At 37.5% G+C, this 17,007-nt stretch overlaps 1 protein-coding gene across 5 annotated transcripts; it reads right to left on the bottom strand.

The window, feature by feature from the left end:
• Window positions 1-295: 295 nt before the first annotated feature.
• Window positions 296-15,329, bottom strand: slitrk5b (SLIT and NTRK-like family, member 5b). 5 transcript variants are annotated; one of them, XR_007039142.1, is made up of 6 exons: window positions 15,049-15,329; window positions 14,498-14,678; window positions 5,295-5,372; window positions 5,080-5,200; window positions 4,372-4,494; window positions 296-730 (listed from the first exon to the last, which is right to left on the bottom strand). XR_007039142.1 is itself a non-coding variant. In XM_047371501.1 (2 exons), exon 2 carries the CDS (start codon window positions 14,636-14,638, stop codon window positions 12,023-12,025), a length of 2,616 nt encoding a protein of 871 aa, XP_047227457.1. In that variant the 5' UTR covers window positions 14,639-14,678; window positions 15,049-15,329; the 3' UTR covers window positions 5,837-12,022. The 5 variants fall into 5 exon arrangements, 1 of the variants encoding a protein (XP_047227457.1); XR_007039141.1 differs by having other exon boundaries at window positions 5,080-5,372; XR_007039144.1 differs by lacking the exons at window positions 4,372-4,494; window positions 5,080-5,200.
• Between the last annotated feature and the right edge of the window lie 1,678 nt (window positions 15,330-17,007).

The following is a 17,007-nucleotide window of genomic DNA, read 5'->3' as shown; positions in this document are numbered from 1 at the left end:
CAAAACTTTTGAACGTTTGAATATTTATATCCCAGCGGTTAGCTACCTTCGTTTCCGGTGTTGGTTTGAGTTTGTAAGATGGTCTGGAAGGAGAAGAAGGAAACCGTGGAGTAGTAAGCTGAATTTAAATTCAGGCTGCCTGAGCACACAAGCAATCTGCAGCAGTCCATTCACACATCGGAGCAGTTCATTCACAGCCAACTCATATTTATCGCGGTGTGTTGCATTATGAAGATTTAAAATAGGCCATGGTATTTTGTTTCATCTATAAAGAATGTGTATTTCCATGTTTACATTTGTTAGCTAACCCACAGTTTTATTTAGAAGGTGAGATAACATTGGTTTTGTTAAAAAAGGTGAAATGATCTTAAATCAGGCATTATTGTCTAGGCTCAGCTACTTTTCCTCTCTGGGATTTTTGTCTTTCTCCTCTCTATCTCTCTCTTCTCTCCCTCGACTCAATGAGAGAACAAACACAGAATCCTTTCAGGTCACATCTTTTTCAAATCAGCAGGAGACACTGTTCATGCTGGTGTGCTGCATTTCTAAATAAACCTACCTCGAGGCAAACAACGTAAACAAGGACAATAATTTTATTAAACAAATGCAACGCATTGTCCATCTATACTGGTCCGATCTGATAAGATTGTCTTTCGGTGGCAGCAGTTCTCATAATACTTCCGGCCAAGACACATCAATGCCCTTGATGTGATGGAGCTACACGAAGGCGCTGATAAAAAAAAGAGAGAAAAGCTGAGGTTAAGACAAGATAAGCAACTCTGCAGGGCAGCATAAGAATGGCACTGTATGCAAATGATTGAGAAGAGAAAAACACAACAGATTACTTTAAATCAGGGAGTGCTATTAACCCATTCACAATAGTGACAGTAAAACGTATTTTATTTACAGTTGAAAACAGATATTTACATACAGTATAAAAAGACACACTGCATTTTGCTGTGACACTGAATCAGACAAATTTTCCCTGGTTTGGGGTCTGAGAATTACCAAAATTATTTTCATTTACTAATTACCAGATTAATTAAAATGGGAAATTTTTTAGATTTAGAAAATCAGAAGTTTACATGCACTAACATTACTATGCATTAACAACTTTGGAAAGCCCAGATGATTATGCCTTGGCTTTGTAAGCTTCTAATTAACATTTGAGTTAAATGGAGGTACACCTGTAAGTGTATTTTAAGGTTCAATTCAACATCATGGCAAAATGAAAAGAAATCCGCAAAAAACATCAGGAAGAAAGTTGTGGACCTCAACAGGTCTGGTTCTTCTTGGCCTCATCCTGATTTCCAGATGCCTGAAGATGCCACTTTTATTTGCATAAACAGTTCTAAACAAGCATAAACACCATGGGTAGTCCAATCCTCAAACTGTTCACGAAGGAGACAGGTTCTGCCTTCTAGGGAGGAACCTCTTTCAGTGCAAGATCAACCTAACAACCCCTGTAAAAAAAAAAGATGCTGGCCAAACTGAAACGAGTCCAACTTTAGATTGGAAGAAGCAATTTCTCCTAAAGCAACATTAAAAAGATTACATTTTCCAAATCATTCAGGGACATGGAGCCAAAATTTAGAAGCATGTCCCATAGTTTGATAAAATTGAAATGTTTGGCCAATCTTGCAAAGGAATCTTCCAGGCCTGAGAACATCATTCTAACTACCAAGTACAGTAGTGGCAGTATCATGTTGTGTGGGCATTGTGCTGTAGGAGACACTGGTGTATTAAAATAGATGACATCACGAGGAAACATTATGTGGAAACATTGAAGCAATATCTCAAGACATCAGCCTGGAATAGATCTTGGACAATGACCATAAGCATGCTGCCAAATTAGTCAAAAAGGGGTTTAAGAACAGCAAAGTCAATGGCTATTACAAAGCCCTGATATCAGAACCTTATAAAATTAGGTTAAAATGTGTGTATGAGCAAGGCTGTCTTTAAACCTACACTCATTCTGTCAGGAGGAATGGGACAAAATTCCAGCAAACTATTGTGAAGAATGGAGTATATGCAAACTTTAGAATTAAACACAAGTCAAAAAAAAAATCTATTTAAAAATTCTATCTTATTATTCTGGTATTTAGCGAATAAAAAAAAATGAAGTTTGGTAATCCTGCTTGACCAGAAACAGGAACTATTTAGTCAATTTTAATGTTAGAAAAGGTGCTTGAGTATATATGACTATTTTTTTTTTTTTTTTTAGTAAGCAATGAAATGAAACAGGGCTGCATGGTGGTGCAGTTGGTAGATCTGTTGCCTTGCAGCAAGAAGGTCCTGGATTCGAATGGGGGTCCTGGGTACGGCCAGGGATCCCCAGTACTGGGTCCTGGGTTCGACCGGTTGTCTTTCTGCATGGAGTTTGCATGTCCTCCCAGTGCATGCGTGGGTTCTCTCCGGGTACTCCAGCTTCCTCCCACAGTCCAAAAACATGACTGATAGTTGCATCTCTAAATTGCCCTTAGGTGTGAATGTGCGTGTTTTCCTTGTTTGTCCCGTGTTTCTCTGTGTTTCCTTGCAAAGGACTGGCAACCTGTCCAGGGTGTACCCGTGGACTGCTGGAGATTTTTACCAGCTCCCCGTTGATCCAGTTTGGAAGAAGTGGGTATAGGAAATGGATAGATGGAAGAAATGAAACAATGTTTGAATGAAATGTGTGCAGTGTCAAATATTTAGAGTAATGTGTTACAGTAACAGAGCTGTTTAATAAAGGTGTGTCTCCACTGCAGGAAACTTTTTAAAGAACCAAAGTAATATTTCTACTTCCCGTGATTTCTAATGCAGCAACCAGTGTTAAGCTAAGATTGCCAGGTTACAACGTACTCCAGAAAACAATCGTGGTAGGGAAGGAGAACCTTTACAATAGTGAAGCTCTCTTGTGGGACGGTGCTTAACATTTCTTTGTGGTTGAATATGCCCAGTTTTTTTTTTTTTTTGACTGTCAGTTTAAACTGTTCTTTATGTTATATTTTCTGTTAACTTTGAATTAACAGAACAAGTGTAATATCTAGTTGTGATTCCAATCACAAGATTTAACCCCCTCAACTTATTTTGAATATTACAGTGTTCTACAATGTTTACATTCAAATACATTACTAAAATCGATTGACCTCAGTGGAATAAGAGTATTGCCTTACTATGCATTTGAAACTTGTGCATACAATTGGATCACCATATAGACCAGGCTGCCATGAAAACATGTTAAAAATATACACTTCTCACACATCCTGTATACCACACGTGTCTCTGCTAAAGAATCAACTTTCAGCACCTTCATTTAAGAACCAAAAACACAATATTCGACTGGCAGAAGCACACTTTGTCATCTACTTTTTTATGTTAACAATTACTGTAGATGTGCATATATATTCTTGATTATTCCAAATGGTTACCAATGACTCATGATTTGGATATTTTTATATATGGCAAAGTTTGGGATTAAAGGGGTTTATTTATCTTGGTAACAAGTCTCAGCAACAAGTCTCAGACGTACAACCAGCAGACACTGTTACTCAGAGCTATGAAAGCTTCTTATAAACATCAATTCACTGTCTTCACAATGTGGCATCATATTCTGCCTGTTGCTTAAGCCTTTCTCTTTTCTTCTTGATATGAAATATAATTCTCGTGTTCAATATGAGAACTATAAATGGGAGGATGATGGGGGGATTTTGTCACTTTTCTCAGGTTGGCAGACATAAGCCTGGATCAGCCTTCATAAATATTGGTGGGTTCTGCACATACTGTGTTCAATGGTTGCAAATACTCTTGACAAATTCTGCAAATCTGAGTCCTTGAAGCCCCAGCCCACAAACATGTAATGTCTTTCCCCGGATCATCCTAATCCAGTGGACGTCACTGCATCATACATGATTTAACAAGAAAACTAGACATAGATAACTGGCAGTTTATGTCAGAAATGTTAACACATCAATTATTACTGAAGGCCTCAGTTTGGGAGGGCTTTTAATTCGAAAAATGTTGAAAGGCAAATAGATATGATAAAGGTATTGCCATGCTGTTTGCTGAAGTCCTTGAGGCAAGCATGAATACACATTGAGTCAATAATTTATGCACTCAGACACACACATTTAAAAACACGCATACACATAGATAAAAGTGAGAGGGAGAGAAACACAGCATCGCTGTTCAGGGAAACAGAAGTATCAGAAATCTTCAGGGACAGACACACAGTCTGAGACTAACAACTGCAAACCACACGCAGATTGTTACAGATAAGATTTTTCTCTTTTCTTTATAAAGACAGAAATGTCAAGGAGGTTTGAATCATCTGCGTTTCTAACGCGTTGCCTGGCCAATAGAAACTAGTGTTTGTCTTTGGTTAGTGCTTACAGTCATATGCCGTCTTCACACTGCCTGACACATCTCTTCAAGCTTACATAATCTAGATCTGCCCTAATTTTCCCTCTCCCTGGCAAAGCTGGGGTCTTCAAGCATCAACATTACACCATTAACCTGGAGAAAAAAAAAATGAATGAGTAAACAGGGCTTTGCAATAATATTCATATCCCAAACACAAAGTAGAAAGTAATTGTGTAGTGCAGAGAACCATATGGTTTCCAAAATAGTTTGCAAATAAAAATCTATATAAAGGTGGTGTGCGTTTGTCTTTCTTCCAAAATTAAATGTAGTGCAGCCAATTGCCTAACAAGTCAGTGATAGAACTGTGAGGTTTAAAGCAGGCTCAGTTTAGAAAACAATAACCTAAGTTTGAACATCTCACAGACCCATCATATGACTCAGCAGCAATCCTACCAAACCCTGGCCACCCATCTAAATTAACAGGCTACAAAAAGAGCATTGATCAGAGAAGCATCCATAAGACCTATTGGAACGTTACAAGAGCTGCAGAGATCCACAGCTCAGTTGGCAGAATATCTAAGAAGGACAACTTTAAGTCATTTACTCCATAAATCAAGTCCTTATTGAAGAGTGGTATGTAGGAAAGCCACTGCCAAAAGAAAACCTGTAGAAGAAAGTGTTCTGGTCAGATGAGACCAAAACTGCAAAACATTATATGAGATGAAAACAAACACCAACCTGAACATACCATCCCCCACGCAGTAAGATATAATGATGGCATCATCTTGCTGTGGGGATGGTTTTCTTCTCCACGCACAGGAGTGTTGGTCAGAATTGATGAGATGACTAGAGATTACCACTAAACAATATTTGACACTGAAATGCAGTAAAGAAAATACACACAGCAGAAATCTGTGTAGCAAATGTTTACAAATTCTGCAGTACAATTTTACCTCATAGACATGACTTTTTTTAGTTTGTGTCAGGTAACTGGATGTTTCCATGGATACTGGGCTTCCAGAAAGCTTTTTCTGCAAGGTAAAAAAAAAGGTTTTCCTTAAGTGTTTGCCAGTACACAGATGTCTTCATACTACACAATCACAATAATGACAGATATATTATTAATAGAGCACTGAGTAAATTACAGCTAAAATTGTCTTTCGTATTTGCCCAGAAAGGCTTTCTTAAATCAAAACCAGTTTTGCAAATGGCCTTTCCTTCTTAGATAAGTTTCTGAGCGTTGTGAAACAGCCTCTTTGATTGTTCAAGCCCTCAGTCAGTCTTGGTATTAATATGCATCACAGCCTTTTTCATTATTTCTTTTTGTTTAACTGTGAAAAAGAGAGTGTCTTGAATATTTTAATATAATTTTCAATCATGAAATGTTCCTAAAATCGCCAGAGGGCTTGTTGAACAATTTAAATCTGTCCTCCCCGTGCACTGCGATATATCGCACACAAACATGGTTTGGAGAGCGAAGGAAGACAACAGCAAGTCAAGTGAATGCATATGTTTTATTCATTAGCTAACTACTAAATAAAACGGCACACTGTAGATATATTTATCCCACATATTCCTAGTTGCACTGTGTTTTTCCAAATAAAAGAGACAAAGGTATTTTTTGCCTTCAAAGACAATTGCAAGTTTGCAATGAAAATGCTGATGAAATGTTCTATTTACAAATAAGAGGCTGACACAGAAAAATCCCTGTTCTGTAATAAAATCAAACACAGCAAACACAGGCAAACAAGAGAAGTTGAAATAAGAACCAGAAACTGACCAAATTTCTTCTTAGTAATTAAAACATTCGCAAATATTCACACAACAGTCACATTTTATTCTAGCATGTTTAGATTATTAGTATTTATAGTATTGATTGGGACCAAAAAACAATTGCATATTGTCTGTAATAACAACACGGTGATTAAAATCTTTACAAATTTCTGGTATATACATTGAACTCCTTTTTTTACATTGTTGCATTGTAAAATTGTTATGAACCTTAATATAGATAATACTTAGGGAGGATCATGACTTTCTGTCCCTAGTACCAATCTAAGTCAGTTACGAACAGGCATTTGCAGATACCAAGTCCAGCTAAAGCATCACTTTACCATTTGTTTCTAAAGATATATTTGACTCTGAACATTCAGCTGGAGTCTGAAATAATCTTACATCTTGCTCCTGCTGAGACAGTTTTCATGCTGAGCAGTTTTCCAAAGTGCTAGGCTAACGTTGGCATGTTTACTCTACTTTATTATATGATGTATGATAAATATATAAAAAGTAAAAGGTCCCTGTATCATAAACTAAGACTAATGTAATGATAACTGTTTCAGTTGCTGTTTACCAGTCAGACAGGGATATCTGAGCACAGCCCAGTGTAGGTCACATGACACAGACTGACTGAATGCTTCAGGAACCAATACAATCTTTATTCACTGAAAATGTCATTGTAAAGAGTGAAAATAATTTATATCCCATTTGGTGTTTTAGGTAAATAACCCTTTAGCATCAACATCCTTCGCATTTAATTCTGTAGCATACATTATTTGACCACCAACTAAGCAAGGATGCCAGAGATGTTTTGGACATGTCAAAATATTCTGACACATAAGTGCTATAGCTCCCACATGCCATGTATACAGAACAGATGGGCAACTACTACAGCATTTACACAACTGGTTTCCTAATATTGCTGCAGAAACAAAACAATATAATTATTTTCATGCAAATCTATGCAAATGCTCTGTCTGCACTGTAAGCGAAACTGAAGCTTGACTTACTTTCTGAATAGGTTGGCTAATAAATATCTGATCATGTGGGGGCACTCATAGAACTCATAGAACTAAAATTTCATTTGTATATCTTTAGTTGATCCTCAAACATGGAAAGAAAATACAAAAACAAGAGGATGTCACATTAAAAGTATTGTACCTTGTCTTGACACAGTTGAACACCGTAAATCCCACACCATTGTTCCAAATACACACACAATCTTCAAAGCAGGACTGCATCAAAAGTAACATACATGCTTTAATGTCATGTAAGGACTTGGTGTTGCAGAAAATCTGCTTCCCATGTTGGGACCTGCATAACATGGGTTTTGCATTACACCACCATACCTTGCAAGGAAACAGTTGATGACTGCTTTAAATTGCAAGGTGAATCTCCAGATTTGTTAGATCAATAAGGTAATGTGCACAGTCCATTTAACAGTTTTTTTAAACTGTGCACAAAAAATAAGCTGTGATTTTGAAAAAAAAAAAAAAAACCAGGCTGCTCTCTGGTAGTGCGGCTGCAATATCACAGATGGTAGATCACAAAAAATATTGGGGATTGGGTTTGGTCAGGAAATTCAATTCTGATCAATTAACAATTCTTCATCAGGACGCACAGCCAAAACCTGGCATCAGATCGGGACATCCCTAATAAGATTCAAGAGACTTCCCCCAACCCTACATGAACCATATTTTTTGAGATGTACGTTTTTGTTTTTTGCTGCTTTGAACTGAAAACAATTACAGCACATAAATTAAACAAACTTGAGAACTTATACAATCAACCAAACACCAGCAACCCTCTACAACAAGAACAGTGCATTTATAATAGTTTTCTGTGTTTTCACCACTTCCATTTTATAAAACAAAACAAAGCTGTGCGGGTACATATCATGCATCAGCTGTGAATATTTTAGGACAGCTGCTCTAATCACAGTTCTAATCAGAAATAAGTAAATTCATGACAAAGTTACTCTGACACGAGAAAGGCAACAAATCAAGACTTCCTCCTTGGTAAGTATCATGCTGCAATGGAAAACTTGCTGTCATGTAGACAGGATGTAGATACACCATGCTGAGCTATGGCAACAAGTTCAGTGCATTTGAGAACTGACTGTGTGTATTTAACTCTCATGGAAAGTCACATTTCTTGGCTTACTCTATTACCCTAGGACCTGATTAGAATACATAATGACTGGATGATGTGCTTAGTTTACTTTGAAGCAAGTCTTATGCATAGAAAATACTTTATCCGATTAACACGTCATTTGTTGTTATTTTTCATCTCACCATCTATTAGCAGATTTTTATACATGGTTTTTAATAACCCTTACCGTAAAAACATAATTTGCCAACTGCAGTAAATTTGGAAGATGACATTATAGTCATAATAGTTGAATGGCAACTGAGAGATGAGCAGATTGTCTGAGTATTATCCATATCTCTGCATAGTACAATATTTTGTAACATTATATAACCCTTCTGTATGCATTTATCAGACCAAATCTATGGCTATATGAATGGTACTGTATTGTGCATTTACAAAAGTGACATCATTGTTGATCAGTTTAATCAATAGTACATTTTCACATTTTTTGTTAATAAAGAAATACAAATAACAGATATAAAAGAAGAATCTGAATGTCCTTAATTGTTAATATAAAAATAGTCATTTAACATATGCTCACATGGGCCTGAAGCCAATAAATTTAACAGAAACAACATTGAGACAGAGCATGAAATAGACCCAACCCAAATCCAACCAATACACCAATGTCTGGTTTTAAAATGAAAATACGGTATATAAAAATTACACATGAACGCCGATCCATTTATTTTCTATATCCTCTTATTTCTTGTAGGGTCAAGGCCAGGAGGCAGGGTACAACCTGGGCAGGTCACCAATCTATCACACACACACACACACACACACACACACACACACACACACACACACACACACACACACACACACATCGAAGGGCAATTTAAAGTGGCCAATTAATCAGATTCACACACATTTAGTTTTAAGAAGAGAAGATCTACTCATGCACATTTTCTTGCTGCAAGGCAACACTGCATGCAGTTTTTCTCCACCTTCCTGACATTTCAATGTCCGAAATATTTGATAGCAACAGTAAAAGCACCAAACGTCATCTTTCAGATTGCCATTTTTTAGAACAAGAGAGAGTATAACAATAAGATGGTTGAAGGACTGCAAACATGAAACTCCTGTGATTAAGAATGTATAGACCAATTAATTAAATACTGTAATGGCTTTATGGAAGCCAAATTGTCCTGAATACCAACAGTACATATTTGGGCTAAGGAACCTAAGATACTTGGTAAAAAGTAAAATTTCGGGGAGTTTTAGGATGAATTACATGTCATTGTATCCTCTATATGCTTACACCCATGCCTGTCCCTTTTCCTTGTTGAGTAGCAGTTAAAAATTACAACATAGAAAGCGGATCCTATGAAACCACCATGTCATCAGTTGTCTCCAATCACTACAACGACAATTGGCCTAAAAATCAATTTGTTCTTGCTTGTTGAGATAGAGCAGCAATAAAACCAAATGTAAACATTGGACTACATTAAACAAGCATTTGCAATACTTTTTTTGGTGTTTTTCTAGTGTATTTTGTTGAAGCTATACAACCCAAATTTCCCCATTGTCTGTGCTTGTTGGGAAGAGTTGACCATTAAATATAGTATATAGTATATTGGTTCAAATTCATCTATACTCTATATTTACTATAGAGTATAGATGAATTTGAATCAATTTTACTTCTATATAAATACATCTAAATTGGACCTTTTTATAAAGCACCTTGAGATGACATTTGATACAATTTGGCACTATTTGGATTAACTAAATTCATGTCAATTGTGAGTATATTTGTAAGAAAAAAACATTTTATTACCAAAGTTGGCTCTACAAATCGATTTTTTAACAGCTAAAGGATAGTGTCCCTTGGCATGTTGAAACATGAACATGATCTTAACACTGTCTGATGAAAGATAGTATTTCTGAGTTGTTTTATATTTTTATTTCTAAATATTTTGCTGTTCTATGCTTTCTGTTCTTATATTATTTGCACAACATGTTATGTTTTTACTTTATGACACACTGCATGATTTCATCTGAGATGGGTTTTATATAAATTCAAATTACTGACTTGATCTTCGTCTAGATCACAGAAACAAGTGAAATTCCATAACCTCAGCATTAACATGCAAAACTCAGAATAAGAAAGTTTCAGAAAGGGCTGAATGAGATTTTGAACTGAAACACACCACTTCACAGCTTTATTCCAAAGTGTTTTGCGATGTCTTTTTTAAGTCAACTTAAATACTTCCTTCTTTGCTTGTTTTTACACAGCGGGTCATGAAAAAATAAACATTACATTGAGAACAAATTAAAGCAAACAGACAAAATACTATGTTTGAGTACTAGTTTAAGGAAGAATTTGGTTTGGGGGAAGATTTATATTTCTGAACTGCCAGGTATCTTACAGAAATTATATTTTAAGCTTCCCATTTTGTTTTTGCTATACACATCCTAACCTAGTATGTAAATATTGCACTTTGCATAACCTATCTAAGCCTGAAAATACTTTTGTTGATGCGGAGTTACTCACTCATTTGAACATAATTCGTTTTTTTTCCTACTGCGATCAGCTAATTAAACACTGGTGTCCTTTCAATGATGAGGCTGAGCTAAAGTGTATAATTTCCTCATCTAAATTAAGCCAAACCTGACACTGACAAGGTGTCTTGTTATAAGTCAGCTGCTCTATTTCATGCTTAGCCACACTAAGCAGATTGGACTCTTGGACTATTAACTGTGGTGGAAATACAGCTGCACACTTACATAGGAAATAAGGGTAGTGCAAATTAAACATTTAAAAAGATTTTCTTTGCATATTCCTGTTTTTATATTTTGTGTATTTAGATTGCTTTGGTGTTGATATAAAACAATGTTGACAAAACACATACATTTATGTGTAAAATGACAGAAACTACATTTGTACAAATTAGCAGTAAAGAGAATAGAAATAGAAGACAAAAGAAACACATCTGAACTAATCAAAGTTTTTTGGTTACTAATCAGTGCAACAAGTATTACCTAATCCAAAACATTTGCTGGTTGAGAGGTGAGAAGTTATCATCAGAAGGGTCCAAGTATACAAATTAGATTAGTCTAATATTATCAAGGTACCGATAATCATCATCGTTCTCATTATCATTCTCCCCCATATCTCCTGGAGTGGAGACATTTACTTCACTCAAAATTTATGTTTTGTGGTAAAACCTTTGAATATTAATGCATTTAATATCATTAATCTAGTTTTCCATCTCGGAAAATAAATTTTGATGAGTACCTGCAGATAAATCAATTAAATTTAACTTGGACTTGGATGCCTGCTTTTCATATAAAAAAGTAAGAAAAAGGCAGAACATGCTGCCTTAGATGTATCTCTGTTAAAGAATATAAGCTTATTTGGGGATCAAGAACATATCATCTGCATGGTTCATTAAGGCTCATAAAATGCAGCCAATCTGGTAGTTAAAGCACACTGTTTGATTATTATCAATGATACTGCTTTAGGGTGAATTCAGTAATAGGGTGAATCATAGGAGCCCTGAATCTGTAGCTTCATGTTCATATTTGCACACTCAAACTAAACTGCTAAACCACACTGGACTGAAGTGTTAAGTGACGCTTCAAAATTAATAATGTCCCCCTTATATCACTTGCTCTGTAAAGCATAATTCCCAGAAATCCATTAAATATCCCGCAATGCAGTTTGCTCAATTGAGAAAATTGCCCTTTTTTATTTCAATGAGCATATCACACAAATGTATCCACTCTGATCATTCGGAGGACACGTGTCTTAAAACTGTGTGAATGTAGTTCGTTTTTCCAGAACCTCAAGGTAATCTGGATCAAGATGAAGCTTGGCTTTCAGCTCCCAGTACTCGCTCCTGTTCGGGTCAACATAAACAGTACTTGGTGTCGTACAGTACAGTATTGTCTGTTGTATTCTCTCTGGGTGCACGTATTGATGACTTGCATCAAAGTCTGAGGTATACTGATTTGATGAGTGTGCTCCATGCCTGCACAGTAAAGTATTGCTGTGACGTCTGCTCTTGTCAGGCTCGAGTACATCTCTATAGTAGCATGGATCGTCTCGGCAAGGAGCGAAGGGCTTGTTGAGAGGCTCTGGAGTGGTGGCGCCATACTCTGAGCTTATTACATTACTGGCTGCTTCTTCATCTAGGTTACCCAGAAAGGCGCTGCTTAACTCGTCAAAGTCTCTAAATCCATCTACGGATTTGTTGTCCATGGGGGTTTGTGCAGCAGTTCTGCATGTGGCTTCAGTGGGAGGAGGGATATACTCATAGACATGCCCAGCTGATGTTCTTACTTTGGGAATAGATCCCTTTTTGTAAAGGCCATACTCCATGTTGAGAGAGCTAATGCAAGCATTCATCGATTCGTTCTGCTCACTTTGACTCTTCTGGCGTTTCTTTTTTGTAGCCACAAACAGTCCTGCAGCCACAAACACAGACACAATAAATAAAAGGAGAAGGGCAAGAATCATTACAGATAAAGGAATGGTGCTGAGCTGAGTGTCAGAGTCTAAGGATGTTTCTATAGTGATAGTGCTCCCCGGAAAGGATTCCTCGGAGGGTGGAATCATAGAAGCAAGTATATCAGAGTTATTAGGGCAGAAATTAGTTGTCTTAATGTATCTCATATCTTCCCCAGCCAGCTTCTTGGGGGAGGCACAGATGACGTTGTTTACAACTGTGCCTATGCTAAGATGCTCCAACCACATCTTTAAGTCTAGTATACTGCAAGAGCAATCCCAGGGATTCTCATACAAATCGACTTGAACAAGAGCTGTAAGTTGATCAAGCACACCCCTGACAGGAAGATACCGCAAGTGGTTGTTACGAAGATTTAGTCTGGCTAATGCCAAGCCATTAAAGGTACCCTCTGGCAAGGTTTTCAAGAGATTATTGTTTAAAAAAAGAAGCTGAAGTTTTGGGACATGCTGAAAAGTGTCAGCAGTTACTTCTTTGATGACATTGTATTCTAAATATAAGAACTGTAGACTCTCTAGTCCATAAAACATATTGGCTCTGAGATGGTCAATCAAATTTCCATTAAGGTACAGTCTTCGCAGATATGTCAAATCACCAAAAGCCCTGTCATCTACCCGAACTATCCTATTGTTACCAAGATGAAGCAAATCTAATCCAGTTGCCTCAATAAAATCTGAACAATGCACCACAGGGATGTAATTTCCTGTGAGATACATCTTTTTTGGGTTATATGGTTTGGGATTCAGGTCAGAAATCTGTTCAATCTTTCGCTCCTGGCAGTTCACATTCAGCCCAAGGTCTGAAATCTGGAGGTTGCAGGTGCAGGCAGCTGGGCAATCTAAAGGCACTGGAGATTTGGTCTGATAAGAAACAATTTGACCATAATTCTGTGGCTTATTTGACAGAACGCGGGCGGTGGGTTTTGATTTTAATTTGGCCGCCTGACGGGGTCCCTTGGTTGGTCTCGAAGAGGATCTTGCGATGCCAGATGCAGTGAAGAAGGCACCGAGAGCTGGGGTGGTCCTGTAGTATGCATCAGCACCCAAATGAGGCGAAGGTGGCATCTCATACTCAGCGATGGCTCTCCTGGGGCACAACTCTTGTTTTGAAACCTCGTCAAGGTCTCTCCCATGAAGCCGAAAGGGGAACTCACAAACTACGTCCCCAACCAACGCTGTATACGAAATGCTTTCCAGCCAAGTCTTAAGAGCAATCAACTCACAGGAGCAGTTCCACGGATTCTCCTCCAGCTGTAACTCCACGACACTGTTCATTTGCTCCAGCAAACCTATGTAGGGAAGCACTTTGAGCTGATTCCCTCTTAGGTCTAAATGAGTCAATGGTACAAACTGAAAAACGTTTACAGGCAGACTAGAAATCAAATTGTCATTTAGAATCAAGACCTCCAAATGTCGAAGTCCACTGAAGGCATTTTGCTCCACATGAATGATATAATTATAATCAATCTGTAAATACTCCAGACTTTCAAGGCCATAGAAAAGCTCTTCCTTCAAGGCATCAATTTTGTTATTATTAAGATGTAATCGTTTTAATCCCTGCAGTCCATTAAAAGCTCCTGCTTTAACTTCAGATATTTCATTATTTCCAAGATGTAATATTGTAAGTCCTTTGTACTCAGTAAAATCATTGGTAGAAAGCTTTGTCAAAAGATTGCCAGTAAGGAGCAGTTGATACTGAGAGAACAGCACTGGGCTTATGTTTGAGAGTCTTGCAATTCCTCTGCTTTCACAGCTCACCGTAAGCATCCCTTCTCTTTCTTCACAGGCACACAATTCTTGACAGATTTCCCCATAATGGTCAGATATCTCTACGGTGCACACTGATGTTGCACCGAGCAAAACATATGAAATCCAAAGCTGCATTTTCCTGCAAATCATGGCCAAGCTTGCAGTCCTGCTAAGGTATCCTCAGTATCATCTAGAACAAAACAAACAAACAAAAAAAAAAACATACATCATAAATCTGGCATAAACTCTCACATCAGAATGCTCATGAGTCAAGCTGTGCTCCTACAAAGAGGTAACTTTCAATTATAAGCAACTTCGGAAAGCAGTGCATACATATAAGGGGAAAAAGTGAGGTCAGAGAACCTCTTAAGAACAAAACAAATGTCTGTAAGGAGAAGCCATATTGCATGTGCTTGCTGAGACGTGAAAATGCAATTAAACACAAGCCTTCAGTGGAACTCTATACGTTAATTACAACAGATTAACAACCATTTAAGATCTTATATCCAACACAGACAGCCAGCATAATTTTCTCTACAACTCCATCTGGAAACACATACCTCACGCACATTGAAGAAAATACAGGGTCTTTCCTGGGTGCTTCAACATCTCTTTTTTATTTTTGATCCTTCGAAACGAAACAGAAATAGGGACGTAGATGCAGCTGTCTTCACTAATGCACGGGAGAGGATGAAAGAAACGTTGATCAACCATAACTGCCAAATGCTTCTCTTTCAGCGCGCTGTGCCGGAGGAGACACGGCAGTGATGGTCGGTAACTAAGTTGCTGCTCTCTCTCCCACTCTATCTCTCTCTCCCGCTCCCTGGATGCGCACATGCACACTGCCTCTCATTCGGTGGTCGAGAGGATGTCAAGTCATTTCATGCACAAAAATCAGCTCACTGGAGCATCGTCCAGAGATGCCCCCCCCCCCCCCCCCCCCCCCCCACACACACACACACACACAAACACACTCACCCTCCACCCTCATACCCTTCCTTAACCCCCCTAAAAGACGTTAATCTATAGTAAGACGTCAATCAATTATATTTACGATTTAATGTCTGAGGCGTGCTTTTATCGTCGGAAATAGTGCATTGTTGTTATTTATGCAGAAAACAAAAACAACAATAAAAGCCCAGCCAACGCCAAGTTGAACTGGATCTTCATATAATCTGCCAGTCCTGGAAATGCCTGCAGGGGGGAGATAGCGATGCACCCTGAAAAAAAGAATAACGGTGTCACTGTCTGTCTTTTTACCTGGCATGAATTGATTACATCTTTTCCACCATCACTCTGACTCTTCCTTTCCCGAGCTTGGGGATTTGGACTTATCCAAAACAGATATAAAACTGATACAAGAAACTCTAGTAACTTTTAACATATACCAGTCAGAGCTATTAATATTATTATTCATGTAATAATAATAATAATTCAAATTATTATTATTATTGTTGTTATTACTATTATTACGTTATAAAATATAATAACAAAGGCTTATGTAGTTTGAATCAACTATATCAATTAATCAGATTTTGTTTATAAACACTTTTCTTACCGTCAAATGTCACACAGTTGTTGCTTTTTCTTTTATTTCACCAAGTGAAAATAAAATAAAAATAAAATGGAAATGGATTGCACTTATGTTGCGTTTTTGTACTGACTCACACGCTCACACTCCATTGTGAAGATCAGCACACAACCTGGGGTTTAAGTGTCTTGCCCAAGGAGGCATTCATATGTGTGTGATGACTACACTTCACACTGAGCCACAACCAACCAAAGTAAAAGTGAAATATGGATAAAAATAATAATTACTTGAGTTGCATTGAAAGCTATATTAAATGGATATGTTAAAGAGCATCATTAATAAAAATAACAATAGAAATAGTAATGAAGAAGTTTTTATGCCTTTCATGACATTGCAAATAAAGTCATGGTTACTATTGTTCAACAAACCTTTAATTGAACAACTGAATGAAGACCCTGGGATGTCTGCGCAGGTTTACTGTTGACCCTGCTCTGACTGATATTTCCATTTTTCGAAGTCTGCTCTCAGTTTTGCAGTCTGCAATATCATTTATTCAAAGCCAGGTGCTTTTTCAGTTTTTGCTAATTTCCTCCCTTTCTCCCAGATGCTTACATTTAAATCTAGTTCTATGTTTTTCTGTCACTTTGTGCTCATTGCATGTACCACTACTCTTATTTTCTTTGGAGCATCTGCCCTCCTACTTTCCTTCACATATTGTCTTTATTTGCATATGATTTTCCACATGTTGTCCTGATATAAAAAAGAAGTCCCACTCCACAGAGCAGGCTTTCTAAGCAGAGCAAGGCTGGCTGAAGATTCAGCCCTTCTTGATACTTGCAAAAAAGGTGGTACAGAGGCAACAAAAAATGGGAAAGTTGAGGAATGCTCAAAACCACCTGCTTGGAACATTACAGGTTAACTGAAAACAGTTGAGTGTCATGATTAGGTATAAAAGGAACATCCCTGAAAGGCTCAATCATTTACAAGC

Source organism: Girardinichthys multiradiatus, chromosome 7, assembly GCF_021462225.1.
Source record: "Girardinichthys multiradiatus isolate DD_20200921_A chromosome 7, DD_fGirMul_XY1, whole genome shotgun sequence".
Taxonomy (NCBI): domain Eukaryota; kingdom Metazoa; phylum Chordata; class Actinopteri; order Cyprinodontiformes; family Goodeidae; genus Girardinichthys; species Girardinichthys multiradiatus.
Note: the sequence above shows the minus strand (reverse complement) of the source record. Positions and strands in the feature narration are given on the sequence as shown.